The following is a 16189-nucleotide window of genomic DNA, read 5'->3' as shown; positions in this document are numbered from 1 at the left end:
AATAGTCTGTTAATAGGAAACATTTTTAAAAAGGAAGTCCAGGTACAATATGGATATATTTGTTATGACCTTTATGTCTGAATAAAAAGTATGATTAAGAGAACATCTGAGGAAACAAAAATAAGCCTATCTTTGTTTTTTAGCTTCTCTAAGATCAAGCAAGAATGCAATATGACCTTTAAATAAAAACAATTTTACACAAAGCATTTACTAACCCAATGTTTGTCACCACATCTATAAAGCCTAAATGCTGTAATATAATTCATACTGCCAAGTACTCAGCTGGTTTCCTCTACTGTGTAGGACTTCAGTGTGTCTATACTACCAGTCTAATACCCCTTTCTGTCAAGATGGAATACAGTGGGAATGACTTTATTTTAAAACAACTCAAACTTCTCAGATCTCTAATATCCCTTTGAGATCTAAAGTCTTAGGAAGACTATATGCTCTAAATCAGCGGTCGCCAACCAGTGGTTCGCAGACCACTGGTGGTCTGTGAAGTCCGAGAGGTTGGCAACAGCTGCTCTAAATTAAATATGCACACTCATAAAATATATTCCTTTGAACATAAAGCTGATACTAGCCAGTTTTTTGTTTAAAAAAAACACACACACAAATAAATCTATTCAAGAAATTGAGAAAATTACTGTAATTAGAAATCACCTAAACTAAATCAGTAAGACCAATATTTCATTTTAAATAAAAATGTTCATACCCGTCCTTTTCCCTGCACTCAATCTTCAAAACTGACAAATGTTAATAGGTTATTATTGGGCCAATCACCAAATAGCTTTTAAGAAAAAGAGAAATAAGTAAAAACAGAGATGAGTGAAAATTCAAAATCTACATTCCACTCTCTCATTCTCTCTACTTACATTCCATAAATAGCCCAAGTTACCTTAGAATTCTCTTTCGAATCTGCCCATTCCCCTATATCCTGACATCTCAATGGACTAATAAGTCTCTGAAATGGACTCCTTCTCCATCTACTTTTTTTCCACCTAGCCACCACCCCCGCTTCTATGAAATCATTCTTCATACAATGCTCCACAAGCATTGTATGTTGTTCCCCTACTTAAAAACCTCCATTGTTTATGCAATAACATACCAAATAAAGTATGAACTTCCTAAAATGGCTGATATGCTCCTAAGTGTCAATGACATTAAATTTTTACCATTTCTGAACATCGTCTTGCTTTTGCATATGCTTTCCCCACATCTAGAATGTTCTTATTCCACTTACCTTTTAAGACCTATCATAAATCACCTCTCCTGTGCATGAAACACCTAAATCCCAAAACAAAATTATCCACTCCTTCCTCTGTCCTCCCAGAGCACTTTCCAACTTGCCATTTTAATACTTATTATGTTATATTAACTACAGGAGGCAGTATAGATTAGTGGCTAATAAGAGAAGCTCTGGCATAAGACCGATTTGGGTCTAACACCCAATCTTCTACCTAGTAGCTATATGGCTTTAGGCAAGTTAGTTACCTCTCTAAGGCTCCATTTTTTCATTAATAAAACTGAGATAATACAAGAATCTAGCTCAAAGTGCTATTGTGAGTGCATTTAGTATTACCCACCTTGATGCTAGTAAACATTCAATGAACAGCAGCAGAGCTGATGAGGAGGGACCACAATCATCTCACTCAAGACTGGAGGGGATGTGAGGCCTTTCCCCACAAGAGGAGGAATTATGTCTAAAGTCGTCCTCACAGGGGGAAAACAATGGGGTTGCATACACCAAAATATTTAATTAGCCATGGGTAATTTTTGTTCAGTTCCCTTATGCTTCTAATCCATTGTCTAGAAGATGTATCTAGCACAAAGTTAATGCTCTATAAACATTTGCTAAATGACGCAATTTCTACAGTGCACAGTTTTGCTTGTTTATATGCATTTATTTATTTGCTTCTCATAATCACTTGTTGGGTAGGTAGGGCAGGTTTTTATTACTACCCCTACAAAATGAAGCTGTGAGTTCAGACATAACTAAATAGGGACTAGGTTGGAACTTAAAACCAAAATGTCTAACTTTTCAAATGTAGAGTTTTCTTACTCTACTACTAAGCACTAAAAGTGGACTCCTACTGACATTCCCAGGTCAGAGATGAATCACTTGACATTTGAGAGGGAGTAAGCAAAGAAGAATAAAGAAATGTAATTTTTTTTTAAAAGTTTCATTAATCCTTCCAAACAAAAATAAAAATCTGAGTACTTAAGTTCCCAATGAAACTGTTCCAGAAAGACTATGTAACCAGCCCAGCCAGAATGGCTCAGAGGTTGAGTGTTGACCTATGAACGAGGAAGTCATGATTCAATTCCCAGTTAGGACTCATGCCCAGGTTTCACGCTCTATCCCCAGTAGGAGGCATGCAGGAGACAGCCAATCAATGATTCTCTCTCATCATTGATGTTTCTATCTCTCCCTCTCCCTTCCTCTCTGAAATCAATAAAAAAATATATATTTTTAAAGGATATGTAACCAGCAAAAACAGAAGGAGCTAACAGCCCCACTATGTGCCAGACACTGCTAACACATTACATGTATCTATTTGTTTAATCCTGACTTTAAATTCTATGAAAGAGGTAACTACGTTCTCTTTCACAGATAAGTAAACACATAGAAGTTAAATAGTAATTTGCCTAAGATCACACAGTGAGTATTGAAAAAGATCAAGCAGTAAGATCAAAAAGTTTTCAGCAATTTCACCTCTACATATTTATCTGAAGAGATCCAAAAAACTAATTAGAAAAGATATATGCACCCCTATGTTCACTGCAGCATTATTTTCAATAGCCAAGATATGGAAGCAACTTAAGTGCCCACAGGTTGATAAATGGATAAAGAAGATGTAGTATAGCCCTGCCGGTGTGGTTCAGTGGTTAAGCGTGGACCTATGAAACAGGAGGTCATGGTTCAATTCCTGGTCAAGGATACATGCCCAGGTTGCAGGCTTGATCTCCAGTAGGGGGTGGGTGTGTAGGAGGCAGCCGATCAATGATTCTCTCTCATCATTGATGTTTCTATCTCTTACTCCCTCTCCCTTCCTCTCTGAAATCAATAAAAAACATTAAAAAAAAAAAAAAAGATGTAATACACACACACACACACACAAAATGAAATTTTGCTCAACCATAAAAAATAATGAAATCTTGCCTTTTCAACAACATAGGTGGATCTAGAGGGTATTATGCAAAGTTAACTATGTCAGAGAAAGATAAATAGTGTATGATTTTACTTATATGTGGACTCTGAAAAACAATATAAACAAACAAAACAAAAACAAACTCAGATACAGAAAACAAATCATTGGCCACCAGATAGATGGGAGCAAGGTTGGGCGGGATGGAAGGAAAAGGTGAAGGGATTAAGGAGTTCAAACTGCCAGTTCCAAAAACAGTCATAGGGAGGTAAAGTACAGCACAGGGAATATAGTCAATAATATTACAATAACTAAGTATAGTGTCAGGTGGGTACTTGACTTATTGGGATGATTACTTCATAAGTTATATAAATGTCTAATTGTTGTCAAAGTGGGGTATCCACCAGTGGATGTGGAGAATCGTTTTTCCCAACTGAGTGCTAGGGGGGAGGTCCTTACAATATCAAGACAAATGATCTTCTGAAACTCTCACAAGAGAATGAGAGACCTGTGTGGAGTTACATCCCTCTGTTTGCAAATGGAGATTCGGCAGAGCTAGAAACAAAACTAGTGTTCAATTTCCAGTCCTGGTAGTGCTGGGTCAGGCTAGTTACATTCCATCAGTCCATTGTGTGGGGGGTACACATGGCAGTGGGCCATGTGGGCAAATGAAGGAGCATGAGAACACCACAAGCCAGGAGTCAAATGCGAGCAAGCAGGAGAGAGAACTCCTCTGTCTAGAGCAGCCGTTGGCAAACTATGGCCTGCGGGCCAGATCCGGCCCGTTTGAAATGAATAAAACTAAAAAAAAAAAAAGACCGTACCCTTTTATGTAATGATGTTTACTTTGAATTTATATTAGTTCACACAAACACTCCATCCATGCTTTTGTTCCAGCCCTCCGGGCCAGTTTAAGAACCCATTGTGGCCCTCGAGTCAAAAAGTTTGCCCACCCCTTCTCTAGGAGCTTAAGTATCCTAAATCTTCCCGCCCTTGCTATAGCCACACCTACTCTGGCCAATGACCTGCTCCTAGGTGTGACTAACAAAGTACCTTCCCTATTTCACCCAGACTTTATTGGGCATGCCTATAATATTTGGCCTTCTTTGCTCCTTCCCAGTTATTAATAACTGGGTTCATTACAATATTATCACCTTCAACTACTAAAAGGGGTATTAATTATAAGCCCACTTAACCCAAAATATTAGACAAAACATCAAGGCAAAAGGATCCTACTGATAATGTTTTGGATAACAGACTAACTTCTATTAACATGCCAAATATGCCAATGACCAAGCTATTTCTATTTCTCAAATCCTAGATTTTACAATCTGTGAAATGGTGCCATATTTTCTGAGAGCCCAATAATTCCAAATGAGCTACACTAAAACAACTATTAACCATGAAACTAAAAGCCCCAAATATGTCATCTTTTTTAAAAAAGCTAAACAAAAATTACTTAAACTAAACTTTAAGGTTGTATAATTGCTGGCAAAGAAAATCTTTTCATGCTTTCATACAGAGGATATCCCTGAAAAGTCAAGACTGCCATAAAAGAACTCTGAAATTCAGACTCATATGCCTAACTTTTTGTATTGGCTACTTATAGTTTCACAGGAAAATTAAATAACATAAGCTTAAAACTCAAATATTAAAATATCCTATTGTGTTATTCAAAAGTACTATTACAGGTCCACATCCTTTATTCAAAATCTTTGAGGACAGATATACTTCAGAATTTCTCAGATTTTATAAAGACAGTATATTTCTACCCTAACAAGCCCTGGAGGTCTAAAACAGCTCCAATAAACAAACGAAGAAACACTACAACAGCAAAATATGATTTTTTAAGTGAGATGAATAAATATTATAAGTAGCCTCCTGTCAGTACAAGTCACCAAATTATTTTGCTGCAAAAATCTGAAAAACTATTTTTTTCAGAGCTTTGGGTGAACCTATAATTCAAGATGTCTCTGATATTCAAGACACTTTAGGGAAAATGTCACTATGACAAAAACATCCTTTTAATACCACTGCAATTCTAAAGAAACGACTCTATTCTAAAGATACACACCAATTTTCATGATGATTAGAATAGCATTTAAGTATCCACCTGAACTTTTATAATGCAATGTGAGGCAAGACCAAACAAATGTCAAAATATGCACACTTGCTGGCTAAGGCAAATCTGAAGCAGAGAGCCAGGTGTGAAGAAAGGGCAGATAAACATCTAACTTTCTATCTAGCAATATGGAAATAACAGAGGGATTGGAAGCTAAACTGACCTGGCTCTACCACACCACACAGGAAAGTTACTTAAGCTCTTTAAATTCCAGTTTCTGTATGTAAGAATAAAGGTGATAATAATAGTACCTACTGCCCTAACCGGTTTGGCTCAGTGGATAGAGCATCGGCCTGCAGACTCAAGGGTCCCAGGTTCGATTCTGGTCAAGGGCATGTACCTTGGTTGCGGGCACATCCCCAGTAGGGAGTGTGCAGGAGGCAGCTGATCGATGTTTCTAACTCTATCCTTCTCCCTTCCTCTCTGTAAAAAAAAAAATCAATAAAATATATTAAAAAAAAAAAAAAAGAATAGTACCTACTTCATTGTATATTTTTAAGGATTAAATAAAGTAACATTTTAAGTCCATATTGACTTAGTCAACATTAATTCCCTACCACTTTTCCAAAGACCAAACTATATGAAGGGGCTCAAGTATGACCTGCCTATGATATGTTATCAGGCAAATTTTATCATATAAAACCCATCATGAAAATATAACTTTCAAGCCCTAGCTGGTTTGGCTCAGTGGATAGAGCGTCAGCCTGCAGACTGAAGGGTCCCAGGTTCGATTCCAGTCAAGGGCACATGCCTAGGTTGCAGGCTCAATCCCATGCATGAGGCAGCCAATCAATGATTCTCTCTCATCATTGATGTTTCTATCTCTCTCTCCCTCTTCCTTCCTCTCTGAAATCAATAAAAATATATTTTAAAAATAATAATTATATATATACATAACTTTCAAGTTTCAAAAATTCAATGTAGACTAAAATGACTAATTTCTGAAATCCGGGCAGCTTCTTGAAGCACATTCAAACCAAACCTACCTATTCTCCCAGTACCCTTTTGTCTTCCACACAACCAACTACACATACAAATGGGTGATAAGTGAAAATAAACTCTATACTGAAAAATGAACTCTTTTTAATTGAAATAAAATTACCAAAATGGCCTAGGATTTGCAGATAAAGGGAAACAATAGACTTTATCACTTATACACAACTACTGTCCAAAGAACCCAGAAATTTAAATAAACTTAGGAAAGAAAAGGCACAAAAGATCAAAATCCAATTTTCATAAACTACCCACTGAATGAGAAAACTGGTAACTTTGATCAGTATTCTGCACCTAAAGGATATTTTAATTACTGCTAAATGTACAAAAAAAAATGGAACCCTTTGCTATTATTTATCCTACATTCAATTTTAACTTCTATAACTCAAAGAATTTTGGAAAGCAATAATCAGCCTTAAAGCATAAGTTCTGGACATATTCAAATGTTTGTGTTAACATTTACCCCAAAGTACAGTATATAACCTGGACAACCTAGACCTCCACCACACCCAACTTAAGGGAAAATTTAATCAAGTAAGCAAAGCTCTTGTGAAGTAGAAACTTTCCCTAAATGTTAGTACTCAAAACCTACTAGTCACTGTTAACGCTTCCATAAATAACCTATTAGGGCCTTACAGTTCCATCTGCATTAAGAATAGCACCTGCCATATGCCCTAGGAGAGTGCAACAAATGGAATGCACGCATTGCCCACACATAAAATACCTTGACAAGAATCTATATTCTGTGTTCTAATCCAATGGTCATTTAATGTGAAAAGATTTGCAACTAAAAGCAAATGAACCAGCTACCTCATAACTACCTACAAGACGAACTACCTCCAAGCCTTAATCCTTCGCACTCGCACTTTTTTCCGCCACAAACAGGAAACGCCAAAAGAAAGGGAAATAGAGGAAAGCCTATTTTTGCTAAGGGGAATGAATAACCACCACAAGTATGAGTTAACAAATGGAAAAGCGAGGGGGGAAAGGGACGGGGGAGGGACGGCTGGTGAGCTCCGCTGGAATCCTAAACACGCCACCCAGCTCAGACGGCTCCTAAAACATCTGTAACGACAGCTGCAGCTGGGAAACGGGGGTGGGGGGAGAGGAACGGGGGTGGGGGCAGAGGAACGTGGCTGGGGGACTGAGAGTTGTGCCTGCACCTACGGCTACCGCCTTTGCCAACTCTTCTCTCACGCCCCATTCCCATCCTGCTCCCTCCATAAAGGAAAATACACAATAAAACCAGAGGCAGAGAAGACAAAGAGACAGGAGGAGGCTGCCGAGTGTCCAGAACAATGGGGAGAGGGGGAGAAGCGAAACTCCCCACTGTAGGAGGACAATGAAGGCTGGTGGAGATGAACACCGCCGCGCCCGGGGCCCGCGAGCGGCGGACGCCTGGACGCCAGACCGGGCCGCGCGGGCGGTATCACCGGGACGCGGCGAGCTGGGCTGGGCCCGAGCTGGCGGGAGCGGCGCGGCCCGGAGGGGCCGGCGGGGCCTGAGCAGGTCCGCGGGCAGCTGCAGGAGGAACTTACCGGCATTCTGGTCTCGGGGCCAGAGGTAGTATGTGGCCGGGATCACGATGAGCCCCACGAAAGAGGTGAGGAAGTAGAAGAAGGTGTTCCCGCTGTCATCGTACTGAAACTGCTGCCCCGCCATGGCCCACCCTCCTCTGCCTCCCTCTTCTCCCCGCCGCCCCCACGACCCCGCTCAGCGCTCTGACGCCCAGCGCTCCGGCCCGGTGTGGCGTAGCTCGGACGCCGACGCCGCCTCTCCTCCCCGCCCCCACGCTACTTTCACGGACACGCCGCCGCCACCGCCGCTGCCGTCGCCTACTCTCGCGAGAAGAGATAGTTCCCGCCCCGCTCGGTTTTTCCCTCCCCCTGCCTCTGCTTCAGACGCTCGCTAAGGGAGACGTGGCGCGCGCAGCCGTGAAATTCTGCGAGGCCCCGCCCCTGGCCCCGCCCCCGGAGCTACAGCTCCGCCCCCAGAGCTCCCGTAGGCCCGCCCCCAGGACCCGGCTCCTGGTTCCTCCACGCTCCTGCTTTGCCTCCTGTCCCAGGACCCACTCCCGGCCCAGGGGGCGGTGAGTGGAGCCCTAACGACGGCTTCCGCGCCGAGCAGTGGGTGCGGGCCGTTCACGTGGTGGGATTGGGGGCGCAGAACGTCCTTGTCTCTCCCTCTCTCCTACCCCTACCTCACCCAGTTCTGCCTTCTCGCTTTTTAATTTCCATGGCGGATAATCATTTTCTTTGGGTTCCGGATCCGCTCCTCCAGCCCCCACATTTTGGAAACAAGGGTCACTCAGAACAGGGCGGACAAGGTTTTGTTTGCCACGTATTCCTTTTATTAAAAGACTGAGGTCTTCCATGCGCCCATTTCACAGCTGGACATTCCCCGAGCCGGGAGAGAGGGTGACCTCCCCGTCCCCGCCGCCGAGCCAACAGCGCTTTCTCCGACCCAGGCAGTAGGCGAAGACCGTGATTGCTTATGTCCTATTACATAGTATACTGTATTTTTAAAAAGCCACTTTAAGACTTTATATTCTATTTACTAAATTCCTTTCCATATACTTGCCGTTGTTGGAAGAGAAATCTAGCCATATGTCATCTTTTATATCATGTCCTCAAAACTAGTAGTATCATTATCAGTAATGCTTTCCTTTGTCATAGACTATGTTCACACGGATTCTGTCTTCCCTTTGAAATGTCCCATTTTGAAAGGAAATTTCAGAAAATCATTTTCTCTGTGTTTCCCTCCTCACTTTGTTCTGTATAAAGTTATCAAAGACTATATTAGAGGGGGGAAAATAAAACATAGACATGAGAGGAAGAGGACTGGGCTATGAAGTCAGAGCAGTATTGTGATCACCCAAAGCTAAGATGCTCAGAACTATTGGCCTGGCTTCAGAAACAAAAGCTGGCTCAGCGGATATGGGTAGGATCCTTGTTTCTTTTGTTTATGTTGAATTTGTTATTAAGTCTTCCCAGCTATTAATAATGCTGAACTGGTTATTTTTTATTGCTCTGATTACATGTTTTACTCAGCATTTGTGTAAAGATAACCCATCAGTTTTATAATCTCGTGGCAACATAAATTATTGATGATAAATACTTCACTTCTGACTTTTTTTCTGCAGTAGTAATCTTTTCACTGCAGCTTTGGGGTCATGCATAAGAGTGGCTTGAACAGAACTGAACCATGAAACAACATTTTGAACAAATCGCATTTATTTACTAACATCCAGACCAGTCTAAAATGTGATTTTTTTTACCAAAGCAGATTAAAGATTTGAAAATGTATTCTATTTCCAAAAGTATAAACACATTTCACCCTAAAACTTAACTTTATTGAACATAGATAAACTCAAATCATCCAAATATTCTCCAAAGCAAATCTGAATTTTACCTTTAATTAGTCACAATTTTTGATTCACTGTGATGCTTTTAAGCCAACACAATAGTTCCTTTCAAGAGATCATTTTAATGAAATATTTAAAAGTAAATGAGTATGGTAGAACCAGAGCTACAACCACATTTTCTTCTCGTTCTAATGGTACATGTTAAAAGGCATTTTTGTGTTGTCTCTATATGTGTATAAATGAATATTTAATTGCTAGGCAGATATTTCCCCTCAAGTGTAGAAAGCCTAACTATTTTTAGGTTCCTTTTAATAATTTGCTTTTTCTTTAGAGTGACTCTTTTCTTCGTTGCAAGTCATCCTTGTACTACTGGTGTTGACTTACATTTATACATACCAAAATACATTTGTGTAGCCATAATCAACATTATTTAATTTTCTACTTAATGGAATTAGCCTCAAAAAGACTGGAATTACTAAGTAGATACATACAGTGTTTCCAGTCCTCTTTCCCCCAAACCTTACAATAACCTTCACTGCCAAAGCCTAGCAAATCACCCTTATTATTTTGTTTCAGAGTCAGGATTTTTTCCCATTAAAAGCTAAATCTGCCCAGATGGTGTGGCTCAGTGGTTGAGCATTGACCCATGAACCAAGAGGTTACCGGTTTGATTCCCGGTCAGGGCACACACCTCCCGGTTGCAGGCTTGGTCCCCAGTAGGGGGTGTGCAGGAGGTAGCCCTTCAATGTCATTGATGTTTCTATCTCTCTATCCCTCTCCTTTCCTGTCTCTATAAAATCAATAAAAACAAATTTTTTAAAAAAGAGCTAAATTTCTTCAGGTTAACCAATTTCTTTTATTTGTCTCTAATAAAAATGAAAAGTAACCTCCATCATAATGACAACAGTAACATCAACAAAGTAACATTTCTACAACACTTATGATGGACAAAAAGCTTCCACAACACTTTTTCAGTTGAAATTTCAAATTGTAGCCTACATGTGGAAACTTTGACTCGGTAAAAGGTACTAAACAATTGCAATTCTTTCATTCCCTATCCCCCTAAGGCCCTTAGGACCCAATGAAATCCCAATCTCAGACTTGGAGAGAATGTGAAGGGAGGTGTGAGTTAGAAAAACATTAGAACTTGTTTATGCTCAACTCTAAAACCATGAAAACAACTTTAAAAGAGGAGTTGAGGTCTATGTTTTTCCTTTAGTATTGGGAGCAGGTTTGTATTTTGGCTCCTCAGTTTTCATTAGTATGTTGGACTTGTCAATACTTTTGCGATTACAAAGCTGAAAATTTATTGTACTACAGCAAGTTGTCGATGAAGTATCAACAAACTCAGGTCATTTCTTTATGAATTAACTTTATGCATCACCAATACAGCTAAATTGCATGGTGAAAAAGTAATGATTGGCATTGCAAAGTAAGCCATAAAATAGCACTTAGTGAAATTTCCCACCCAGATTGAATTATAACCTGGAAGAGCGCCATAAGTCAACAGAAGAGTTCACTCTGGGCAATTTCAAAGGCGTAGATATTTGAGTAAGAAGAAGAAAAAATCTCAGTAGAGATTAGAACTTCAGTAAAAACATAAATCATCTTGTTAAAAAGCAAATATTTCTGGGTCCTGAAGCTTATAAAATTGAGGATTTCTAATTAAGAAAAATACAAAATTATAAAATTAGGTACAGAAGTTAATATTTGCTATGGACTTTGGGTGGAAATGATGTGTAATGTGGGTTCATCAGTTGTAACACTTGTACCACTCTGGTGAGGGATGTTGATGCGGGGGCAGAAAGGATATGAGAAACCTCTGTACTTTCCACTTTATTTTTCTGTGACCCTAAATCTGCTCTAAAAAATAAAGGTCTACTCAAAAAGTTAATATCTATATTATAAAAGCCTAAGCGACCGTTACGGCGGAACGACCAGAAAGACCGGTCGCTATGATGTGCACTGACCACCAGGCAATAGACGCTCAACACAGGGGGAGCGCTGCTCAGCCAGATGCCAGGCTCATGCTGGCAAGCACTGCCGTGGTGGAGGGAGCCTCTCCTACCTCAGCAGCAGGACTAAGGAGCAGCGAGCAAGTGGTAAGGAGTGAGGGGTCCCAGACTGTGAGGGGGCTTAGGCCTGCAGGCAGACATCCACCAAGGGGTTCCAGACTGCGAGAGGGCACAGGCCGGGCTGAGGGACCCCTCCCCCTGCCCAGTGCATGAATTTCATGCACTAGGCCTCTAGTTTATAATAATTGTAATTGCTGTAAGTTTGTATTCTACAAACAGAAAAATTCTGATAAATTCTATTTTGCATGGTTCCCATCAGAATTTTTTAAAAATATGATACATTCATAATTGTATGCACTGCATATTGAGTATATTCCTACTAAAATAGATTTTCCTTTTTGACAAGGCTCAATGACAATCAAATCCTCTGCTTACAAATTTACCATCTAATGAGTAGAAGAATTTTCCACAGAATAGTTTCTGGCTCCATACATTTTAAACAATGTTTCTTCTCCACTACCTACATACTTAAAGTGCCAGGCCTAGTGAGATATATTCATAATGTGAATCAAAATGTATCACTCTTGCCCTAGCCAGTTTGGCTCGGTGGTTAGAGTGTCAGCCTGAGAACTCAAGGGTGTCAGGTTTGATTCCGGTAAAGGGCACATACCTTGGTTGCAGGCTCGATACCTGACTCCTGTTGGGGCGTGTGCGGGAGGCAGCCAATCGATGTCTCTCTCTCACATTGATGTTTCTCTCTCTCTCTTTCTCCCTCCCTCCCTCCCTCCATCTCCCTTTCATTCTTTGAAAAATCAATGGAAAAATAAATAAATATGTATATATATATATATATATATCCTCTGGAAAGGATTAGCAACAACAACAACAAAAACATGTATCACTCATGTTTCAATGCTGGGTGAGTTTGCTGCAGGGGCGTGGAGGTGGAAGGGGCATTCCTGGAAGTGATAGCAACTATACATCAAGTAACTGTAAACCATGTAAAAACATCATCAACTCCAGAATGAATGTACCTCCCAACCTCCAAATATACAGATTATTATAAATTCAGTCACTCAACATTCAACATTCTCAGAGTTCATACACACTATTAGCCAGTGTGGGGAGTACAAGAATGTTTAAGACAGGGTCTCTGACCTCCAGAAACTCACCTACAATCTAATAAGGAGAACAAAATATTTCAATAAGTGGACAAAACCCAAAAAAGAAATTGTAAATGTTATAAGAGATATATAAATAAATCATAAGTTCATAGGAAAGGGTCATTTCTTTTGACAGAATCAGAAGGCCTCAAGAGAGAAGGCAATTGCGCTAGGTCTTGAAACTTAACTAGAAATGAAAGAAAAAAATCCAGGTGGAATCATCTCAGAGCACATTTGGAAAATAGCATGAAGTCCAGTCTGGCTGTGAATAGGAATAAGAGGTGGGAAAATACTTTTCAGTCCAGCTTCCAGGTTACAGTCTACACATTAGCAATACTTCCTTTAAAATGAACTTTATTAAAGAAGTACATGAGTGAGAGACATTGCAATCTCCTTTGGATGCTGAGAGAGAGAGGTGGTTTTTAACTAGTGTATGGCTTAAGTATGTTCCTGCAGTAAACAAGAGGGTGAACTAGCTCACCATTTCTACTAATTCCTTCTTTCCTCTTTACTCAGAATATAGTTTTCACCCTTGGATATCAGCCAAACCTTTTAAAGATCTAGTACAAAAGTTATATCCCGCCCAGCCAGTGTGGCTCAGTGGTTGAGCATCAGCCTATGAACCAGGAGGTCACGGTTCAATTCCCGGTCAGGGCATATGTCCAGGTTGCGGCTCAGTCCCCAGTGTGGATTGATAATTCTCTCTCATCAATAATGTTTCTATCTCTCTCTCCCTCTCCCTTCCTCTCTGAAATCAAGAAAAATATATTTTTAAAAATAATAAAATAAAAAGGCCATGTATTATTGGATTCCAACTATATGACATTCTGGAAAAGGCAAAACTATGAGACTGTAAAACTATCCGTGGTTGCCAGGGTTTAGGGAGGGGTGAACAGAACACAGAGGATTTTTAGGGCAGTGAAACTATTCTCTACTGTAATGTTAAATACACATCATTATACATTGTCAAAGCCCACAGAATAGACAACATCAAGAGTTAACCCTGCCCTGACCGGTTTGGCTCAGTGGATAGAACGTCGGCCTGCGGACTGAAGGGTCCCAGGTTCGATTCCGATCAAGGGCATGTACCTTGGTTGCGGGCACATCCCCAGTAGGGGGTGTGCAGGAGGCAGCTGATCGATGTTTCTCTCTCATCAATGTTTCTAACTTTCTATCCCACTCCCTTCCTCTCTGTAAAAAACCAATAAAATATATTTTTAAAATAAAAAAAATTTTAAAAAAGGAGTTAACCCTAATGGAAACTATGGACTTTGGGTAATTATGATGCACCCATATAGGTTCATCAACTGCAGCAAACATTTCACTCTGGTGCCAGATGTTGATAGTGGGGGAAGCTGTGTGTGTGTGGAGGCAGCGGGTATATGGGAACTCTCTGTACTCGCCACTCTATTTTGCTGTGAACCTAAAACTGCTCTGAAAAATAAAGTCTATTTTTTTTAAAAAAAGTGAGCAACTGGCCCTGCAGAGTGATGCTTAGTAGCTGTGCAACCATCCTCCCTTGAAAAAACTGCCCAAGGTATGTCTCTGAGAGGCATGTTCTCTGGAACTTTGGCGTGATTCTCTGATATCATTATGGGCATTAGAATAACGTTCTCTCTGAGGTTGCAAGAACTACTTAAATCAAGCAATAGCCAGGGTGTTGCAATCTTCCTGGAAATTTTCACTTTCTAGTATGGAGAACCACCAGCAGATGGCAATCAAAGACTACAAAACCTGGGTTTATCCTATTCAAAAAGATTTTGATAAACAAATTTAAGAATAATAAGGTGATAAATTTAAGGTAAGCAGAATTGTGGTTCTTCACAGAGCCATAATTTCTGTTGCTCAAAATAAGCAATTCTTCCACCAGTGACTGAAATAAATGTCTAACCTCAAAAAGGCACCAGGGACAAATTCTTAGATTTTTTTCCTCAAATGACAACTTTGGTTAATGTATGTGAAAATGAATGAGAAGAGTTTGTTGTTTTTATTTAGACATTGTATGTCTTTTATATTTTCTGTTTATATCATAAATGTTCTTTGGTATATAAAAATGACCAGTTGTGTTAATGATTTTCCAATGACAGAAAACATGCAACTGTTGTAGAATAAGGCTGCAAAATCACCAGCGGGAAGGAATTTGCTCAAAACAATCCAGTGTGTGTGCATGGGGGAGGGGAGTAGGAAGGGATTCCCACAGAGAGAGCTACAGTGTAGTAGAACCTGCAAAATATGAATATTGCTATTTTGTTCAGTTGAGACAAATAAATTTCAACTTATAGTTTACAGTTCAGGCATATTTGATGACATAACAAGACTCCTTTACACATGGATGGTGGATCATTGTGGAAAATGATTAACCTGTTTTTTTAATGACAACATTTTTATGGGTCGGGTGTAGGGGGGGGGGGGGGGGAGCCTCATAAGGCATTTTTAAGAAAACAACATTGGACCTGGAGAGTTTTGGAAATACTCAGTGTTTAAGAAGAGCTAGGACCAGTAAGTATTTTTTGGACTCCTGCTAAGCAGTGGGCAATATTACCTCAAGTCAGGTAAATGTTTTAGCCCCACAGTTACACATGAAGGCATTCAGGTTCACAGGGGTTCATAATTTGTCAAGGTTACATAACTAGTAAGTAATTGGGCCGGGATTTGAACGCAGCCCTATTTGGGTAAATATAGGCACCGCACTGTCATTGTTGGTCTTATTCTAACCAGTGATGTTAAACAATTGAAACCTCCTAGCTAATTCAGAAATGTAACCACATCACCTGGGGAAGTTGTTAAAGATTCCGAGTTCCAGGTCACACCCCTAGAGATTCTGATTAAGAAGATTGGTTGGGGGGGGGGGGGGGCAGGGCAGAATCTGAGTGTTCAACAAGCTCCCCCAGTGGTTCTGCTGGAGGTCATCTTCCCTCAAATACTTGGAGAAAACAGGCCCAACCCAGTGGACCTTAACCTTCGTGAGCAAAGAAGCCTTTGAGGACCTGATGAAAGCTCTGGACCTTTTTCTAATTTTTTTGTTAAGAAAAATGCATATTTTACACCCCAAATTTTGCATACACCTTTAGGGGGTTCACAGGCATGCTGAAGCCACAGACACTGGTCTCGGGAGTGTCGCAGTTAAAAGTGGCCTACTTAGAAGGCCCTTCCTTCTCTCCACCGAGAGATGTCACGCTTCAGCCTCAAACAGCCTCCCACAAGACCAGTTGTCTTCTTTTTTCCTTTCTCATCACATACAAAGGGAAGAGTTTTCCAGGAAAACGAGTTCACTGTTTGAAAAGGAGCCCCCCCTTGTAAATGGAGCCCACTCTGGCATAGTGCTTCAAAACATTAAGCCGAAGCAGAATGGTAGTGTAATCTACACTCACAACAAGAGTCCC

General features: G+C 40.3%; 1 protein-coding gene across 1 annotated transcript in view; it reads right to left on the bottom strand.

The window, feature by feature from the left end:
- Positions 1-7941, bottom strand: part of SEC63 (SEC63 homolog, protein translocation regulator) — a 71936-nt gene extending 63995 nt beyond the window's left edge. Inside the window, exon 1 of the mRNA XM_070417982.1 lies at positions 7803-7941. Within this exon, the coding sequence (XP_070274083.1) occupies positions 7803-7926 (124 nt within the window). The 5' untranslated portion in view covers positions 7927-7941. The remainder of the gene's footprint in view (positions 1-7802) is intronic.
- Between the last annotated feature and the right edge of the window lie 8248 nt (positions 7942-16189).

The sequence above is a fragment of the Myotis yumanensis genome, unplaced genomic scaffold (genome assembly GCF_028538775.1).
Source record: "Myotis yumanensis isolate MYYU_CA2020_CCGP unplaced genomic scaffold, mMyoYum1.0.hap1 SCAF_6, whole genome shotgun sequence".
Taxonomy (NCBI): Eukaryota; Metazoa; Chordata; class Mammalia; order Chiroptera; family Vespertilionidae; genus Myotis; species Myotis yumanensis.
The sequence above is the reverse complement of the archived record's forward strand: the minus strand, read 5'-3'. Positions and strand labels throughout refer to the sequence as shown.